General features: G+C 40.2%; 1 protein-coding gene across 1 annotated transcript; it reads left to right on the plus strand.

Moving 5' to 3' along the window:
• Positions 1-365: 365 nt before the first annotated feature.
• On the plus strand, positions 366-18,998 carry dennd6aa (DENN/MADD domain containing 6Aa). Its single transcript, XM_037101459.1, has 19 exons — positions 366-891; positions 2,242-2,280; positions 2,376-2,418; positions 5,137-5,249; positions 5,360-5,440; positions 5,656-5,761; positions 6,220-6,299; positions 7,080-7,139; positions 7,263-7,318; positions 8,390-8,512; positions 10,073-10,168; positions 10,518-10,612; positions 10,940-11,005; positions 11,174-11,238; positions 11,340-11,429; positions 11,727-11,890; positions 12,053-12,155; positions 12,549-12,623; positions 12,931-18,998. The coding sequence occupies exons 1-19, from the start codon at positions 661-663 to the stop codon at positions 13,060-13,062; spliced, it is 1,818 nt and encodes a 605-aa protein (XP_036957354.1). The 5' UTR covers positions 366-660; the 3' UTR covers positions 13,063-18,998.
• The last annotated feature ends 208 nt before the right edge of the window (positions 18,999-19,206 follow it).

The raw sequence follows: 19,206 nt of genomic DNA on the forward strand, positions 1-19,206 counted from the left end.
CAGTGGATGGAGTTTGAGCTGAACCAAGTCAGAATTGGGCATTTACTGAAACTTACTATGTGGATCTTGCACATTTGACTTGATAGTAGATTATGAAAGTCTAAATATTGATCTAATATTTCACAGTTTTTACTTAAAAAGACAACATTTTTGACTTATCTTGATTATCATGATCAATCCAAAATGTTTACTTTTGTCAGCTCAAATGTCAGAATTTCACTCATGAATGCTTGCCTTGTCTCATCATCATTACTTCGAAAGTCAACAGTTGGACTTAATATCTCTATATTTTTACCGTGTAACAGGGTACATTTACTGTCATGTTTTAAAACAGCAGTATTGTCAGGTTAATCATTCCCAACCTTTCATTTTCTCACTTCCTGGAGAAAATTGTCTCGTACTCTGTAGTTTCCGGAACTTTATCTTGACTTGAATACAACTCGGTGCCAGGGACGTGCCTTACGTGATGACGCTCTACGTGTCGTCACCGCGTCGTGCTCACGCTCCTGCTCCTGTGCTGTGCTAGCTAAGTGGCTACTTTCTGTACCGCTGCCTGCCTCCTGTTGTTGTGACCCGAGGGACACTAACTATAAATCCCGGTAAACTTTAATTAGAAAAACATTTTCCGGAGCGCCTGAGTGTCCGTGTCGGGCCGTCGCAATGGCTCTGCAAGGCCCGGAGGAGCTGGGGGAGCAGGTCGAAGAGCCGGAGGATCTGGACGACCAGGACGCTAGTAGCATCTCTCCGGCCGAGGAGATAACGCTGCCTCCCGGGCCTGGAGGCGACGATGAGCCGGAGGAGGCTCTTCTGTTGCCCTGGGACCGCTTCTCCGCCTGGCTGCACTGCATCTGTGTGGTCGGCTTCGACCTGGAGCTGGGACAAGCGGTGGAGGTGAGCCAGAGGGATCCGCCGGGGACAGCCGGGGCATGAAACTCCCTCACAGTGCAGCTGAAAATGCCTAAGTTAGCAGTTATGGAAGGCTCTGACTATTTCCTGGAATGGAGCACACAAACCTCTCAGTGAAGCTGTGTGTTTGGTCCTCTGTTGAGCTGTTCTTTGGTCTAACAGTGCTGACATGTTTACTCACGCATGCCGCTAAAAACAGCACAATGTTTAGTTTTGCTGTAGGACAGCGAGTTCGTTACTGGGTATTGTTTATCTTAGCCAAGGTGACTGGTGTGTGCTCTCTCTCCTGCAGTTAGTCTGATCCAACATCATCAGCTCAGCTTCTTCTTTTCATGGATGCTAAAAGTCTCCATCACACTCACATTGTTCAGGCCTTGTTTGGATCCCACAGCTAACAGAACAAACACCTGTGATCCTAAGTTTGGGATACACAATCAATAAGCTGATAAGACACTTTGAATAAACACTGCATGTATAAAAGCAGCACTCTGTAGTTCTGGGGGAGAAATGTTAGTCAGTTAGTTTTTTTTTTTTTTTCCATGCCTAAACAAGCTAAATAAACACACTCTCTTTGTTTTGTTCTTAAACTGTCTAAACAAACTCACCTTAAACGAACAACACTATTTCATACAGTTTTACTTTGTTTGTATGTGGCGGACCCTGCCACCTTTCTAGCTTAAAACAGTGTTCTCAGGAGCTTATCTTGCTCTTGTTTATTCAGTTATGGAAAAGGTTAATATCTCCGACTTTGTCTTATTACGCCATTGATATTGTCTGAGTTTGCATTTCTTCTCCAAAACTTCACAGTTCCCCTTTTTGATGCACACTAATGTGGGCTCAGACTCCTGCCAGACTTTCTCTTTCTCTTATCAACTGAGCAACACAAAGACTGCAGATCATGCTTTAATTTTTTTTATTAGAAATGTTTGTCATTTTCATTTTCTGACAGAAGAATATACTATACCTTCTCAAGGAAAGATTGTCAGATAGATGTTCTCAGAGGCTACCGGGATGTTTACAGATGTTTTCAAAACACCATTTACTCTTTAAAGTTGTTACTGATTAATTTTCTGATTGGCTTGGTTCACTTATCATTGCAGCTCCAAAATAAATTACAAGTACAACTGACAAAATCTGATTTAAAGAATAAGTTACAAGACGGCAATTATGATCAGACAACCCTTACCACTTAACATTTTTCAATACTTTGTCCACTGCATGGACTAATTTCAGTCAGTACTGGTCGAGAGTTGGTAAAGAAAGTCTGAAACACTTGTGCTGATGTTGTGTCTTGTAAATTCTGCTGTGTGTGAACTCGGTTCATTCGTCTTTCAGGTGATTTATCCTCATCATTCCAAACTGTCAGAGAAAGAGGTGAGTCAGACTGGCTGGGTGGGATTCTTATATAAAGACTTGAATTTAAAGAGATGACGCGATAACAAAAACAATCAAAATCTCTTTAATTTCAGAAAACGAGCATCTGCTACCTTTCCTTTCCTGACTCCAACTCAGGTAAGTTTTCCGTTTCAGCCTTTTAAACTTTCATCTGACATCTCAGAGACCAATGTGAAGACTTCAGCTTGATTTTAAGATGACAAGTCAGATTAAATGAGGGGCTATGCAACAAAACCACTCGTTCCTATGACGTGTTATCCGACCACATCAGAAGGCAAAAGTATGTTAGCTCTTCAGAACAGCCACAGTTGAATCGTTGATATCTATTGTACATTCGAAAAAGTCACAGTAATTGCATGAGGAATCAAAAAAGAGAGGTGGATAGAAGTTCCAGCCCTCTTAGCCAAATATTGTAAAGGAGGTTTCAGATTTTTGTGGCCTTCAACCCTTGGTGGTCTTGGGTTTGTGGTAAATAGTCTTAATCAAAGGCAGCTTAAAAGAGAAATTTTTAACAAACAACAATATGACATGTTTTTTGAATTTACTGTTTGGACAACACAGTGAACAACACAACATACTGGTGAACAAGATTATATTGTAATGCTGGATTTTTAGTAATTTGCGATTAGGGTTGTAACAAAGTGATATTTTCACAGTAAAATAACCCCAAAATTGGTGCACTGCTGCAACTTTATTTGCAATATTAAAAATGTCATTTTGATTTTGAAATATAACCTGGAAGCTTTGGCCTCACTAGTTGCCTTTTGATTTTTGTTTAGCTTATAATTTTTGGCTCAGCAGCTACAGCCTGGGACCATTTATTAAAGTTAACATTGTCAAAAACTGCTTTTTATCAATGTAACATGGGGTCAGGATAAAGTGGGGCAGGGATTGTTTTACATGCACATTTGAACACACACCGCTGTGAAATTATGTGTGTGTGCAGGTGTGTGGTTGTGTTGACTGTGAGTCAGCAGAGCTGACGTACCTGCTGCCCTCAGGAGAACAACAGGATTAGGAGAGGATGCTTACAGGGCTGGTAGATATATATACACTGTAGGTGTGTGTGTCAGAGAGAGAGACATTACACTCTACACCTGCAGCTCTCTCTCTCTCTCTCTCTCTGTCTCACATCATGATCAGAGCTGGTATCATTTGCCTTTAATTTACTTGATTTTTACGAAAGATCAGAAATCTCAAGTGCCTTTTCAAAGGAGACGCAGCTCATCATCTGTTGTCTGAACTCCAGCACACAGGATTTAAAATACAGCAGTGAAGTGCTGATTCTCAGCTGTAGGAATGGGACCAAAATAGCTACAGAATCAGATTAAAAAACAAAAGATTCTCTCTAGTTTTATAGTTTTAATCAGATCATTAAACGGAGCTCAAACCAGCAGACATGAAACATCCTAAAGCCAACTGAGCTTTAACCACCAAAGCAATAAATGAGCTACATTAAGATCTGAATTATAACATGACCCTAGTGTCTGACACATACAAAGTAGAGCTGTATATCATTATCATGACTGCATGATAATAGCTAAAAATAATAATTATTAACAAATCAATTATCTTGTTATTCCAGGAAATAAAGCAGCTGTTCCTCCAACCAGCTGACGTTTCTCGTACTGATTTCTTCTTCGTTTTCAATTTTGCTAACAGGGTCCTCAGACTTCAGACACAGAAAATGCTGATCACAGCATCCACACGCTCCAATTAAGGTCAAAACATGAATAAAACGAAGAGAATCTGAAGCCTGTTAGGTTGATTCAGACTGAGACTTCAGCTGCTGATGGGCTGTTTCGTGCTCGGTAGATTTGAACGCAACCTGACTGGATGATGTCATGGAGTCTTGGCAGAGTTGTGGGAAGTGTGTGTGTGTGTGTGTGTGTGTGTGTGTGTGTGTGTGTGTGTGTGTGTGTTTATTTTATCTGAAATATCTTAAACTCTTCTGGCGTGTCTGCTGGAGAATGTGCAGAGGTCATGTGGGGGTTAAAGGCCGGTCGGTGCTTCATCGTGCACTTCCTTTTTTCCTCTTTTTTTTTTTTTGGCTTCCTTTTCCTGTTTGTTTAAAAATCAGGAGGACACTGAAGAGCCAACTGCTGCACATTGATCGTACCTCCAAGTAAAGCAAAATATCAACTCTCACAACAGTTTTCCATAACTTTCACTTTTTTGAAATTCACCTGATATGAGCACAACAACAGCTACACTTGAATTTAGCCAGTAGTGAAGTTCAGTTTTTGCTGTTGTGTATGAGGGCTTGCAGAAGTTACAGGCCCTTTATTTTGGTGGGAAAAAACAGCTTGTACACTCCAAGATCCTAAAAATGTAATGCACCAATAGAAGTGACGTTTTGAGCAAAACTGCTGTTTGTCAGACGGAGTCTGAACTGTCATTATGTTTCATGTTTTGCTCACTTTTGAATAAGTACCTGCCCCTTTTTGGTTCGGCTGTTCGTGTACACTTCTATTTTTTGCTTCATACTTAACCCAAAGATTTCAGAGAATTGAGGTTGAAGGTCATTTTCGTTTATGTTCGCTGATGAGGAGGCAGTTGGCCATTTTTAGAAAACAGATCTCATAATTAAAGCTGTGTGTTTGACTTGAACCCAAGCACCTTTGGTTTGTTGCAAAGAATTTGGGGGATTTTGGGATTAATGTTGATCAGACTAAAGCAAAGATAAATGTGGCAGTCGTGTTTCACCTGTCATGTCTGGCCAGAATAGAATAAAATAAAAATATAAAGACCTTAAAAATGTATTTAATTGATGTCACAGGCAAAAAGGCACTGTCTTCCAATGATAACCACACCGTCACTCTGCCGTGTTCCCAGGTTGCCTTGGCGACACCCAGTTCTGTTTCCGCTTCCGCCAGGGTTCGAACAGGAAGTCATCGCTGGGCTGCTTCCTGGAAACCACCGACAGGGACGCACCGCCCTGTCTGAAGGTTGTGACTCACGCACACACAACACACATAGATACACAGCAAATATACACATCTGAGTCTGGTTGAATGATGAAAAAAATCTACTCTGATTCTGTGTGTGTGTCTTGCAGAGAGAACAGGGCCATTACTACGGTTACGTATACTTTCGTCAGGTGCGAGACAAATCCCTGAAGAGAGGATACTTCCAGAAGGTCAGTGTCATCCTGCAGCTCACCCCCCAACACAACAACAACTATGTGGAATAAGACGAGATCCATAAATCAATCTGTTTATCTTTGAGTCGCCATTATTCAAAATTGTACAGCGATATGTAGAGAACTTTGTCCACTTAATTGACGACATTATTTGATGATTTCTGTTAAAACACTGATGTCATATTTAGTATATTCTCGTTCTTCTCTTTCAGTCTCTGGTCCTGATCAGTAAGCTGCCCTATGTGACCTTCTTCCACTCCCTGTTGAAAATCATGGCTCCAGAATACTTTGAGAAACAGGAGCCCTGTCTGGAGGCTGGTACGTCTGATTACCTGTGTCTGTCTGTCTGTCTGTCTGTCTCTACCTGTCTGTATGTAACCACCAGAATATTAAAGATAAAAATGTTGTAATACACACACTCATAAAGACAGACTCTGAGTACTGTGTTGGGTTTCTAGGTCTGCAGAAAAGTCTTTTAAGACAAAGGAGCCTCAGGTCAAACTGTTGATGTGGAGGGATTCATTCATCTCTTGTCTTTTGTGAACTACTTTGTAATTCCAGTTAAGATAAGATGAATGATCTCTCCCCCAACATCTCACTGAAACACTCTCAGTTAAGCCTGAATGATTGTTGTCCCACTGAAATATAAATTCCTGACTTCATGGAAGTGTGAGGGCAGTTGTATTAGACTGTCAGCTGTGTGCAGCCTCATGGGGAGAGCTTCGGTCTGTTTGAAGTGAGTTCTGATTCAGATCACTGTTGTTGTTGATTGACAGCTTGTAATGATATAGACCGCTGGCCGGCGCCCCATCCTGGACGAATCCTCACGCTGCCCATCATGGGCGTGGTCATCAAGGTACACAAACACACAAATGCACACAAACAAACTCAGCGAGTGGAGACAAGTAGACGTGTCATTGCGACATGTCACAGCAGGTTAAGCACAGGTGCAACTGATAACATTAACGGTGGCTCATGAACTCAGCAGGGCCCTGCAGGTAATGTTAATGTAATTAGTTACACAGTTTGACAAGTCAGAATGAACCTCAGGAGAAATCCTGTTGAGTTTCTTGAAACTCTTCTGAAGTGCAGGCAGTCAGTTACAGTTACTAGACTTTTCTAACATTTTCACTCCAGAATATATATGTATAAGTCCTGTACCTCTGTGGATTGAGCACAGTCATGAGACAAAAAGCAGCTTGCACATAAAATCAACAACATGACTTTACAACCTCCAGGGTTTTGCAGATTTTTTTCGAGGGCTTTAGTTCTGCATGTGTCGTTATCAGTGGGACCACTGGTGAACTGTGATCCCTGGACTAAGGTCCTGTTCTACTGAAGAAAAGCATGGCTTGGAACACAACCACAACCAAAGCCACCCTCATTATGGTACACTGTACTGTGACAGCAACATTTTTATCATATTTTGAAGCATAAACAAGTGATATGATGCCACGACCGAGTGACTCATGACTCCTGTTCTGTCCTTGTGTAAACAATCATGTGGACAAAACTAACCAACATTTACACTATTATCCGATCTTTGATTAAAGTGAGCTGAAGCAGTTTAGTGTTAATATTCTGATTAGTAATTGGTGTTTAATTGTTTCTGATGAGTGTTTCTGTGCTGCTGCAGGTTCGCATCCCAACCTGTTACGACAAACCAGGAACCTCACAGCTGGTCCAGTCCGGGCAGGTGATCACACACACAGTCACACTTACACGCATGTGAAGAAGTTCTTCTTCAGCATTTGTCATTGTGTATTAATCTTTACATGACGCGTGTGAACAGAAACTGAACATGTGTCTGTTTTTTCAGAGTGACAGTCAGGTGTCCATCGTGCTCCCAACCATCCATGAAGTCGATCTCTTCAGGTGAGACCTGCAGGTCACAGTGTCACTGTGTCACCACCTGCTGTTCAGTGGTGGTACTGCATTATTTATTCATTCTTTTATGTGCTGATGTTCGGTGAGGAAATCATCTTTTCTCCAAAAGATTACCTGCCAGAAACAGTTTTTGTGGAATTACTCGCATGTAGACTTGGTGTCCTTATTCACAGAACTCATCCACAGGGTCAGTGTGACCTGCATGAATAATCATGGTCACTATTAAAAGGTCGGTTTTACTGTTTTTGTCGCAGCATTGTCACCCTGCTGTGTTAATTTGCATATTCTGCATTCAGGTCAAGAAAGGACATGAACCACCTCCTGCTCACATTAAGGCTGCTTTGTTTATTCTGCTCTCAGGCAGAACTGAAAGGACTCTTCAAGTAGAAACAGGGCAGAAAGAAAACATTAAAACTGGATGTGACAAATGGAAAAACAGCAGAATAAACCAAACTAACAGAGATGTTTGACCTCATCAGGAGTATTTGGAAATAAAAAAACACCACCAGCTTCTTTCAAAATGTGTAATGTCGATTAAGGAAACTAAGTCTTTCTATTGGCATTTTTCTATTTGTTGTTCCCAAAATACAAACTGAGGCAGGAAAGAAAGCTTTTAAGGGTTTTTATTTTGGCAGCCTGCTGCACAGAACAATTTCCAGACAAATCCAGTCAATAGAAATGAAGAAACTGCTTCTTGCATTAAGGGTTATTACAAACACCCAGGAGGAGGAAGTCTTTCTGCAGGCATGTATTAATAACATAGGAGGTACTGTCAAAAGTTTACTGAACCAGTTTACCAGGCAAATAAACCTGGAGTTTCTAACAACACCAAAAATCTCCAGATCAAATGTGGGTTTTAATTTAGTCCTACAAATCTTTAATTCTTTTGATTTCAGCCAAACATAGAGTTGTAGACTATCAGAAGTGATTTGTGTCTGGTAATGTCGACGCTTTCTGAGGACTTGGAACTGTAGCAAGTGCATGTTGTGTTTTGGGAGGAAAGGAAACAGTCCTATATTTTCTCTGAACCTTGAATTCTATCTCTCTCTCTGTCCCCAGGTGTTTCTACCCAGTTTTCTTCCACATCCAGATGCTGTGGGAGTTGGTGTTGCTAGGGGAGGCACTCGTTGTCATGGCGCCGTCGCCCGCAGAGTCGTCAGATACTGTGCTGGCACTGGTCAGGTGAGCGATAGAGGGTTCGGGGCAGGCCATTAAGCCAGCAGCTTGACGTATTACAGCAAAATTGAGGTTCAAATCAAATTCAATGTGTATACAAATGTGAATTTTTTTTTTGTTTTGGGCTTTCTTGGTGAACAGTTTGGTAGGAAGTTACACTATATTACCAAAAGTATTCGCTCACCTGCCTTTACTCATTCTATGAACTGAAGTGCCATCCCATTCCTAACTCATAGAATTCAATATGATGTCGGTCCACCTTTTGCAGCTATTACAGCTTCAACTCTTCTGGGAAGACTGTCCACAAGGTTGAGGAGAGTGTTTATAGGAATTTTTGACCATTCTTCCAAAAGCGCATTGGTGAGGTCACACACTGATGTTGGTCGAGAAGGCCTGGCTCTCAGTCTCCGCTCTAATTCATCCCAAAGGTGTTCTATCGGGTTCAGGTCAGGACTCTGTGCAGGCCAGTCAAGTTCATCCACACCAGACTCTGTCATCCACGTCTTTATGGACCTTGCTTTGTGCACTGGTGCACAGTCATGTTGGAAGAGGAAGGGGCCCGCTCCAAACTGTTCCCACAAGGTTGGGAGCATGGAATTGTCCAAAATGTTTTGGTATCCTGAAGCATTCAATGTTCCTTTCACTGGAACTAAGGGGCCAAGCCCAGCTCCTGAAAAACAACCCCATACCATAATTCCTCCTCCACCAAATTTCACAGTTGGCACAATGCAATCTGAAATGTACCGTTCTCCTGGCAACCTCCAAACCCAGACTCGTCCATCAGATTGCCAGATGGAAAAGCGTGATTCATCACTCCAGAGAACGCGTCTCCACTGCTCTAGAGGCCAGTGACGGCGTGCTTTACACTATTGCATCCGACGCCTTGCATTGCACTTGGTGATGTGTGGCTTGGCTGCAGCTGCTCGGCCATGGAAACCCATTCCATGAAGCTCTCTGCGTACTGTACTTGGGCTAATCTGAAGGTCACATGAAGTTTGTAGCTCTCTAGCAATTGACTGTGCAGAAAGTCGGCGACCTCTTTGCACTATGCGCTTCAGCATCCGCTGACCCCTCTCCGTCACTTTACGTGGCCTACCACTTCGTGGCTGAGTTGCTGTTGTTCCCAAACGCTTCCATTTTGTTATAATAGAGCTGACAGTTGACTGTGGAATATTTAGGAGCGAGGAAATTTCACGACTGGATTTGTTGCACAAGTGGCATCCTATGACAGTTCCACGCTGGAATTCACTGAGCTCCTGAGAGCGGCCCATTCTTTCACAAATGTCTTGTTTCACAGTCTGCATGCCTGAGTGCTTGAATTTATACACCTGGGGCCAGGCCAAGTGATTAGAACACCTGATTCTGATCATTTGAATGGGTGAGCGAATACTTTTGGTAATATAGTGTACCTGGATCCAGACTGTCATGTCCTATGTTTCCATCTTCATTTTTCTTTTTTCTTTCAGTGTTGACTGTATTTAGTAAAACTGAAGCTCTCTGTTCATAAAGCCTTAAAGCAGTTATTCAAATATTAATGTCTCCCCGTCTTTGTCTCCCTCTCTCCAGCTGTATCTCTCCTCTGCGTTACTGCAGTGACTTCAGACCGTACTTCACAATCCACGACAGCGAGTTTAAGGAGTACACCACCAGGACGCAGGCTCCGTGAGTAACAATGACCCATGAACCACAGTCGTGATCAGTAGTCATTCTCTTGGCTGCTTAACAAGCAGCACCTCAGATGTGTTTAGGGACGGGCTGGGTCTCAGAGGCCTGTATGATTCATACTGGTCCTGGAGTTTTAACTAAAGAACTTTTGTCAGAAGAAAAACTTCCTATAAGTCTGATCCTGAGAGGTTCAAGGTGATGTAGCCGTGACTTGCCTGTAACACACACTGGATGCTCCATGCAGTCATAGGAAGTAGCTCAGGGTGCTACTTTGGTAGTATTTGCCAAAGTAAATAACAGTAGCGTCAGCTGTGATCCGTCTCTCTGTTCTCGTTTCTTTCTACAGGCCCTCAGTCATTCTGGGAGTGACCAATCCCTTCTTTGCTAAAACCCTGCAGCACTGGCCGCACATCATCCGCATCGGAGACATGAAGCAAGCAGGTAGATGATCATGTTACGGGTCAAGAAGTTTTAAATTGTGATGCTTGTCTTTGGTTTATAAAAGACAAATGTTAAAGCAGTGAACGACAAAAACAGCTTCATGTTCGGAAGAAGATTTACACTGTGTGCAGAAACTGTAACTCACACTGTTTTTCTCAGAGCCTCAGCTCCAGTCAAGCGAAATCTTATTGCTACAGTATAAAATCATATTGTGGGTACTCCCAACTGCATTACAATCTACAACTCTGTGCTGCACAGAGAAATACAATACATTCCTGAACTGTCTAATCTAATGTTTGCCCTTTTCCATCTGTCTGTTCCTCTCAGGAGAGATGGCCAAGCAGATGAAAGTCAAAAAACTGAAAAACCTCAAAACTCTGGACTCTAAACCTGGTAAATACTTCATACTGTTAATTATTTTGTCATGTGAAGCGCCTCACAAAACTGCAGCTCACTCACAAACTCATTTCACATTTATGAGTGAGCAGATTCTCCACCAGATGGAGCTGTTCAGTCACTGCCAGCTTGTGTTTTTTTTTCATCTGTGTGTGTGTGTTGCAGGTGTGTACACTGCATACAAGCCGTACCTGAACAAAGATGAAGAAATCATCAAACAGCTTCAGAAGGTGAGCCCTCCATGTCCTGCACATCGCTTTACTTCTTTTATTGAATGACTGCAGCCACACACTTCAGTCCTTTTTTAATTTTTTGTTTGGTTGTTTTTCAGGGCGTCCAACAAAAGAGACCCTCGCCGGCCCAGAATGCAATTCTTCGGCGCTACTTCCTAGAATTGACACAAAGCTTCATCATTCCTCTGGTAGCGAACAATGATTCATTTTTAATTATTATATCTGTTTGTTTCTCAGGATGTTCTCATGATGATACGGTGCTGCTTGTGTGTCCCAGTGTCACCTTTTTAATCATCTATGATAGGAGCAGGGCCGATGATGTTTTTATAATGTCGTCATGGGGACTGGAGACAAAATACTCCTTTATTATTTATGATATCAACCCCATGCTGAGAAACACAGCTCTAAATCAAGTGTTTCCTGTATTCAGTCAGTGGATTGACCTGAAATAATATGTCACTGAGTGTGTGTTTGTGTGTTAACAGGAGCGGTACGTGGCCAGTCTGATGCCTCTGCAGAAGTCCATCAGTCCCTGGAAGAGTCCTCCTCAGCTGCGACCGTTCATCCAGCAGGACTTCATGAAGACGCTGGAGAAGGCTGGACCTCAGCTCACATCCAGACTGAAAGGAGACTGGATAGGACTCTACCGGTACACACACACACACACACACACACACACACACACAGCTTTAAAGTTGATGTATTTATATTTTCATATAATCTTGATGGAAAAAGTGAGGAAGTAAGTAGAGAGAAAACCAGGCCTGTTTTTTTCATAAGCATCATTTGTGATTTTGCTTTGTGTCTGAAGGAATTTCCTCAAGTCTCCCAACTTTGACGGTTGGTTCCGCAACAGGAGGAGAGAGATGACCCAGAAACTGGAGGCTCTGCACCTTGAGGCGCTGTGTGAGGAGGTGAGGCGGGATGGGAAAAGGGAACAAGTGTGACAACTTGTAACTTCCTGAGTTTCCTGCTTTGAATTGTTTGTCAAAGCACTTTGTAAACTTTTTAAAGGTCCTATATAAATAAAGTTAGGGTTACATGTGTCTGACTGATCATTTATTTGCGCCATATTTGAAAATTTCAGAGAAAGAACCAACTACCGGTAATCTGGTTAGAGCTGTTGATTATTAAATAATCCATCATTCTTCACTACATCATAGGTGTGTCCTAAATTCCAGTTATGATTTTTATTTATTCCTTTTTTATCCACAGTTCTTGTCGATTTCAGCTGAAAGAATCCAAGTCATGCACACCTGGATATCACTCATCCTCATTAGTATCTGTTTGTGTCTGTTTGTTTTTAGGATCTGCAGCAGAGAGTTCAGATGCACTCTGAGGTGGAGACAGTCGACCTGGTTCTGAAGCTGAAAGATAAACTGGTCAGTACAAACTCATCTGAGGCTCATTAACTCTGCGTCACTTCTACCAATGGTACGAGAATTCACTACCTGAGTACTGGTACCACTTCACTGCAGCTAATACTACTGGTGTCAATGCCACTGCTATTAAAGAATAGTTCTGATTTATCACAGTTGTTGCTATTACTGAGAGAAATGATCATCAGAATTATAGAAATTAGACCAAAGTTGTAATAAACCAGAATTATCCTAAATCTACTAGTCGCTGCATAAAATGTGTGTGATGATTATAACACTGATAGTTACACTCTGGTGCTCTCTGCTGCAGACTCAGGCGGAGAGGGAGCAGCTCCCGGTGCGTCCGGGGACTGTGGCCAAACTGAGAGCCCACATCGAGGCCGTCATCCTGGCCTTACCAGAGGACCTGCAGGGCATCCTCCACAAGCCCTCCACACCCTGACCTTTAACCCCTCGGTCTGCAACTCTAACCCACGTTTGAGCTTGGTTTAAAGTTTGGGGGGGGTCGGTGGCTCCCATGTGGATGGACCCCTGTTTTTTAGACTGGATCACAGTTTGAGGACCTCGTCTTGTCTAACGTGGAAAGCACACGGTGCATTTTTGTTTCCCTAAATTCACATCCAACTTCAGTTATGTTATCTTTTCTCCCCAGTCAGCTGCTGTGGCAGCTCAGTGGATTTTTAGATTGAATCTGTCCGTCAGTTATGATGTGGCATACAAACAACCAGCTGGAGCAGGCCGGAGCTGCCCGGCGTGAACTCCTGAAGGATTTTCAGAAGGTGGAACAGCATTTAAACCTCACAGGGAGACATTATGTGAAGAATGGAGCGCTTGATGTATTTCTGATTCATCACAGCTTCAGTCTTCAGTGTGCAGCTTGAAGAGGTTGGTCTGAGTCTGTGGCGGCCTGTTTGCAAAAGGATTTATCATCAGCTTTGAGGTAAGAGCATGAAGATGAGCCCAGCTGACCCTCAGCATTTTTACCTCTTGACGTGTTTTTTTTTTTTTATTACTTTTTTTAACTTGACGATGGACTGCTGCAGTCCAGTGGAACTGACTTTCAGAGTTTTTCATCCATTTTTAAGAAATGTTTTTAAAAGAAGTGCACTTCATCGCTAACCGGACCAGTGTGCCCTTCACACACACACACACACACACACACACTCACACACACACACACACACTTATGCAAACAAACTGAACCGAGCAGAGCCAAGCAGTGCTTTATAATAACATTTTACTACAGTGTTAACACACAGAGCATTAAGCACCAGCGATGCTGTAATAACTGCCGATGCAGTAATCGGCTCTTGTCTTGGGTGCTGTGGGAGCCAATCACAGCCCTGTAACCACGTCACATGATCATCATCGTCATCACAGTCTGAGGAAATATCTAAAACTGTCCTGGAATGTTCAGAAAATCTTGGTGTGGAGTGTCACATTTGTATTTTTCTGAAGACTGAATTAACTCTGAATCACTGTTTTTTTTTATTTTAACTGACTGATTCTGAGCTCTTCAAAAGGTTGAGGAAAGTCTTTCGCGTGCTGGACTGTGAAACTGTGGGGGCCTGTTTCTATCAAGAAAGAAAACGGAAGCAAATGAACAGTTAAAGGTGCACTATGTAGTTTTGAGGATGACATTTTAAGAGAAGTAGCCACTTTGTAGGATCAGCAGGTGTTCTGGGGACCTTATTCCCCCCGGCAACGACCTGCTCATATGGAAATGGATCAAAAAGTATAACTGATTATTACCTTCTTAATATTAATAATTAACAACTTTCTGATGTTGATATTTCTTCTTCCCTAAAATGACATAGTGCTCCTTTGATTTTCATCATGTTCTAAAATACAAATGCTAATTTAAAACCATGAAATATTAACTCAAAATGTTTCGACACTAACTGAAAGACATTCTTTTGTCTTTTTTAAGATAAAATTATGAGATAGTAAGTAAGTGAGTAAATAAATTGAGATATTGCTAAAGTATTAATTATGAATTATGAACATAAAGTCTGATAGCTTTTATTCATTCACAATGAGTGACCATGAATGTTTTCATTTCATTGTCAATTTTAAATATGTCATTGTTGTTTTTCTTTTCTTTTCCTGGCACAGACGGGCTTTTACAGGGAAACCTCTTTGATAAACTTGAGCTCAACGCAATATGACTTTCCTCACTTTTGACACAAGAAATACATTTATTAAATCTGACTTCCACACTGCAAAAGTCATCTAATTGGATTATTTATGGTTTTAATTCATTTGAGATTTTTTTTTAAGTTACTTTTAAAGATTCTCATTTATTTTGTGCTGTTCAGCAGGATATTTTTAGCTCACTGATTTTGTGAAATCAAACGTCTCCAGTGGCTCCAGCTGTATGAAGCTTGGTACTAAAACATGACTTACATACACCAGATGAACCTGCACTCCCTCCTCACAAGCTGCTCTTTCACACTCAGCTGACATTACTGTTTGACACAGTCAAGGCTGGTTTCTACTTGGGACGAGTTGTGTGACAAAAATGAAGCAAAGTCAAAAGTTGTAACACATTTTGAGAGTTTGTAATCTCACAGAGGATGTTTCTGTCTCTCGATGACGATGATATAAAAGTCTCATGTGCTGGTATCTGTTGCTCTGAATGTAAACAAATATACGTGAGGAATGGCCTATGGTTGCTGTACTAACAGTGTTTTATATGTTATTATTATTATCCTGTTCCTTAATTCTCATTACAGTTTACGACAAGTTTATTCAGGCCTTAACATTTTCAGATCCCCCCCATTACCACAAGTAGATCAATCTGAGATAAATCACATATTATAGAATCATGTGAAAAAGTTAAGTGACATTACAATATTTTTCATGCTTCACATATGAAGAGACGTGTACATTGTGTTCCAGACAGCAGGTAAATGATTACATGTTATAGAAATCCAAAATGTCCAACAAAAGCAAGGCTCTGCCACTTCAAATATTGAGTTTGGTACGGAAGCCCGTTTGCGCCAGTAAAAAGAAAGTTGAGAATTAATTTAAAATGAGAAAATGTTCTTGGTAAGCTGAAAGTATTGGACACCATTTCATAACTTTGATAATGATAATCTGTAGTTAGTATTCCAGAACTTGACTTTGTAAAGAAACTATTGATCTAATTATGTCAATTCATAATTCAAATTAGTCATAATTCTGATTAATTCTGTTTTCTCGACTATATCATAATTTGAATTTGGCTTGTCAACGTTATTTATTCATTTATAATTGACAATGATAATTCTGACTTACCATTTCTGTCATTACAAACTATTTTCTTTTTTTCTTTTTTCTGTTGGTAAAAATGTACTTCCACAGTTGCGTGATAGCTTGGTAATGGTAATTTCCAGTTCTCACATCAGTTGATCTCCACAAACTTTGACAGAGAAAATTCCTGCAGTAATGTCTAATAACTAACAACCAGACATGTTGTAACCAGGGTGCTTTTAGGAGAGCTCCTTCAGATGACTGGTGGCTGCACGGTCTGACAGTGTTTAGTAAACTCTGCTGGCCTGTTTGCATCACCCAACACTACAGCTAGCATTGTTTTAACTGGTATTTAACAGGAGCAGCTTTTTGGTTTGCTGGTGCCTTACTGGAATGAGAGCAGAACAAAATGAGAGCAGAACCAAAGACAATGGATTCATCTGAACAAATGAATTTTCCTGTGAAGATTTTCACTGCAGCTCCCAGCTTAATGTTTGTTCTTACACTAAACTAAATTCTTTCCGCTGAAGCACCACTTCTGACGAAAGCTGAACTCTTGATGACCATCCTGCTCAGGATCCTCTGTGCTGCCTTCAGACAATAAATAAAACTGAAATTTGTTTTTAGTCGGTTTCTCGGATGCATAAAAACTAAATCCAACAAAAAGTTGTCTATAATTAGAGAAATACCACGAGCTCCATTCTAAAAAAGGGATGATCGGCACTGCTGAGTCCATGAGCATCATTTTGCTGCATGTTTTAGCCCATTGACTACAAATTTTGTTAATTAATCCACTTCACTTGCAATATAAAATATGTATATATTTTTGTTCTCCTCTATAAACCATTTGACCATTCCATGTCAAATGTGGATGTTAAGAAAAAAGTAATGTCATTATCTTAAAAAAGTAATCTAGCAGCTGGCTGCATTTTGGAGTTAAAGGGCCAAAATGTGCAAACCATCAACATGGTCCTTAAAATTAAAATCATTAATTTTAAAGTTTTTTAGGTCTCAATTATGTGAACATATAAACATTCCTGGACACCTAACATTGTAAAAATTAACACAATTATATACTGTACACTGACAGCAATAACAACTAAACAGGTCGTTTAATTTATTATAGTAATTTGTATCTTCAGAGTATAAATGAATATTGGCTTATTAGAAGAATATTTGTCGTTCTGGTTTTTGTAGTTTTTTCAAAATATATTTGAAATGTTAAATGGACCTATTGTCAGACATATGGATTGTGTTTTTTTGTGTTACTTTTGAGTCATTTTCCTTTAAGCCATCTTGTAACACGTCATATAAATGCTTTGAAATTTGCTTCTTTTTTTTTTTTTTGTCGAGCAGAATTGTAAAGAAAAATAACGAAAATATGTGTTCGTTGGAAAAACCTGTGACATCTGGTTGTTGGGCAACCATGTAAGTTTTATATTTGTAAAAAACAAAAAACAAAACGTATTTTAACAACGTAGAATTTTTTAAGGAGGGCTATACTTGTATTTCACTCTGTAGAGAATGAAGAGTTTTGTACATAATGGTGTAAAGTGAAATACTGGCCCAGATACGAGGATGTACAATAATTATTTTGGTATTAAAACAGATGTCTTACTAAAATACAGAGATATAAAAAAAAGAACTGTTCAATATAATGATAATCTACCTTTTTTTTTTTTTTTTTAACGAATAACGATGTTGTAGAGACACCCTGACATTTTGAATTTGTTGTTAGTTTGCCAACAGCCAACATGTGAAAATTTCTCATTTACATTGTCAACATTTGTCAGTTGCTGATTTTAGCAAGTAAATATTTTGCCAGAAAAACACTGCTAAAAGTTTTGTGAGCTGCTAATATACAGGGTCAACTCTTTCAGGATTAATTTACGGGTTTTGGTGGCTATTCAACAGACGACGCCACTAATGTCATTAACTGCCACACATATTTTTTTTTTAAATAAGGTCCCGTGGTGATCAACCAGCAGGGTTGTGTCGTCAGCTCTCTATATCTTGTTAGCTTGTTGTTTCCTTTGAGTACTGACACTTGCTAGTTTGTTAGCTTTGGCGGCTACCCAGTGATGTCAGCGAGTCACAGCCAGCTGATGCGGACAGAAGAACCTTCGTAGCTGTCAAGCTAACTTAGCATGTTGCTATCTTCAACATGTAACGCTAACAGTACTTTAAAGGTGTTATCCTGTCAAAGAGACAAAATATTTGTCCGACATGTAAATTGAGTGCTATTGGGAAGAAAAAAAAAGAACAAGACACTACAAATTCAAAATGTCAGCGTAAGCTAATAAAAGCTCATTATAGCCATTATGTTGCATAGCTACACATTATTTTGCTCCATTGACAATCTCACTATGTTTGTTGAAGCCATATTAACCACTACACTAAACCACTCTGACGGCCTGAAGGACTACAGTTTTACTAAAAGGAGCCAGAAGAGGTGTTACAGAGAAAACAGTGGCTATAAATTGCTCTGTATTGTTTCACATGATGGCCTATTGGGGTTTTTGTAAGCACATTCAAAAATTGTTATCACATTCTTATGTTAAACTTATTGTAACTTGAAGCTTTTTGGATTATATTATCACTGCTGATTGTCTTTCATGACATTGTTTTGCTTTTCAAGTATTATAATAAATTCACACAGCAGCCATTCTGAATATTTGGGATTTTTTTTCTGTCTAGAAGACGAGCTAACTCTGCACTTAACAGCATCTTCATGTCACAGTTTTAAGTGGAAAAACACACTAAATCAAATTGACTACAAGAATCAAGAAGAATATAGGTTCTAGTAGCTAGTGTTAGCTCACACTGGGTTAACATTAGCTAAGTCTTGTGCTGTAGAGAGCAGCTGGTTAGCTTTACAGCTACCTGTTAGAATAGCTGTTAAAATAAAACCATGTGTTCTTTTATTCAGAGTAGTTTCTGACCAAATTATCAAGAAGGCTGCTGTGAGAATAACGTCAGAGGGAATTTTTCATTCAACATTTCAGGTTTGGCGAGGTCCTTGATTGTATATTTTTAAAAAATTATTGTTTGACTTATTTTCTGTTTCTGCACTGACAGTAACAGCTGACATGACTTCAACCATGGTGGTTATTTTTGTCATTAAACAAACAGCTTCCATTTTGATGAATGGGTTTGCGTGTTTTATACGATTGTGATTGTGAAAAACTGCACAGATTCTTAAATCATGTTAGCTACTTGGACATAATGTTGATATATCATGATTTTTTTAAGTTCCCATGAAACGATTGATAGAATGCTAGTTGTTTTAGCATAGTTACGTGTTTCCCTGTATAAACTTTAGTAACAAGTAAAGTTATCTGTCCAAGGTTTC

The sequence above is a fragment of the Acanthopagrus latus genome, chromosome 6 (assembly GCF_904848185.1).
Source record: "Acanthopagrus latus isolate v.2019 chromosome 6, fAcaLat1.1, whole genome shotgun sequence".
Classification (NCBI taxonomy): domain Eukaryota; kingdom Metazoa; phylum Chordata; class Actinopteri; order Spariformes; family Sparidae; genus Acanthopagrus; species Acanthopagrus latus.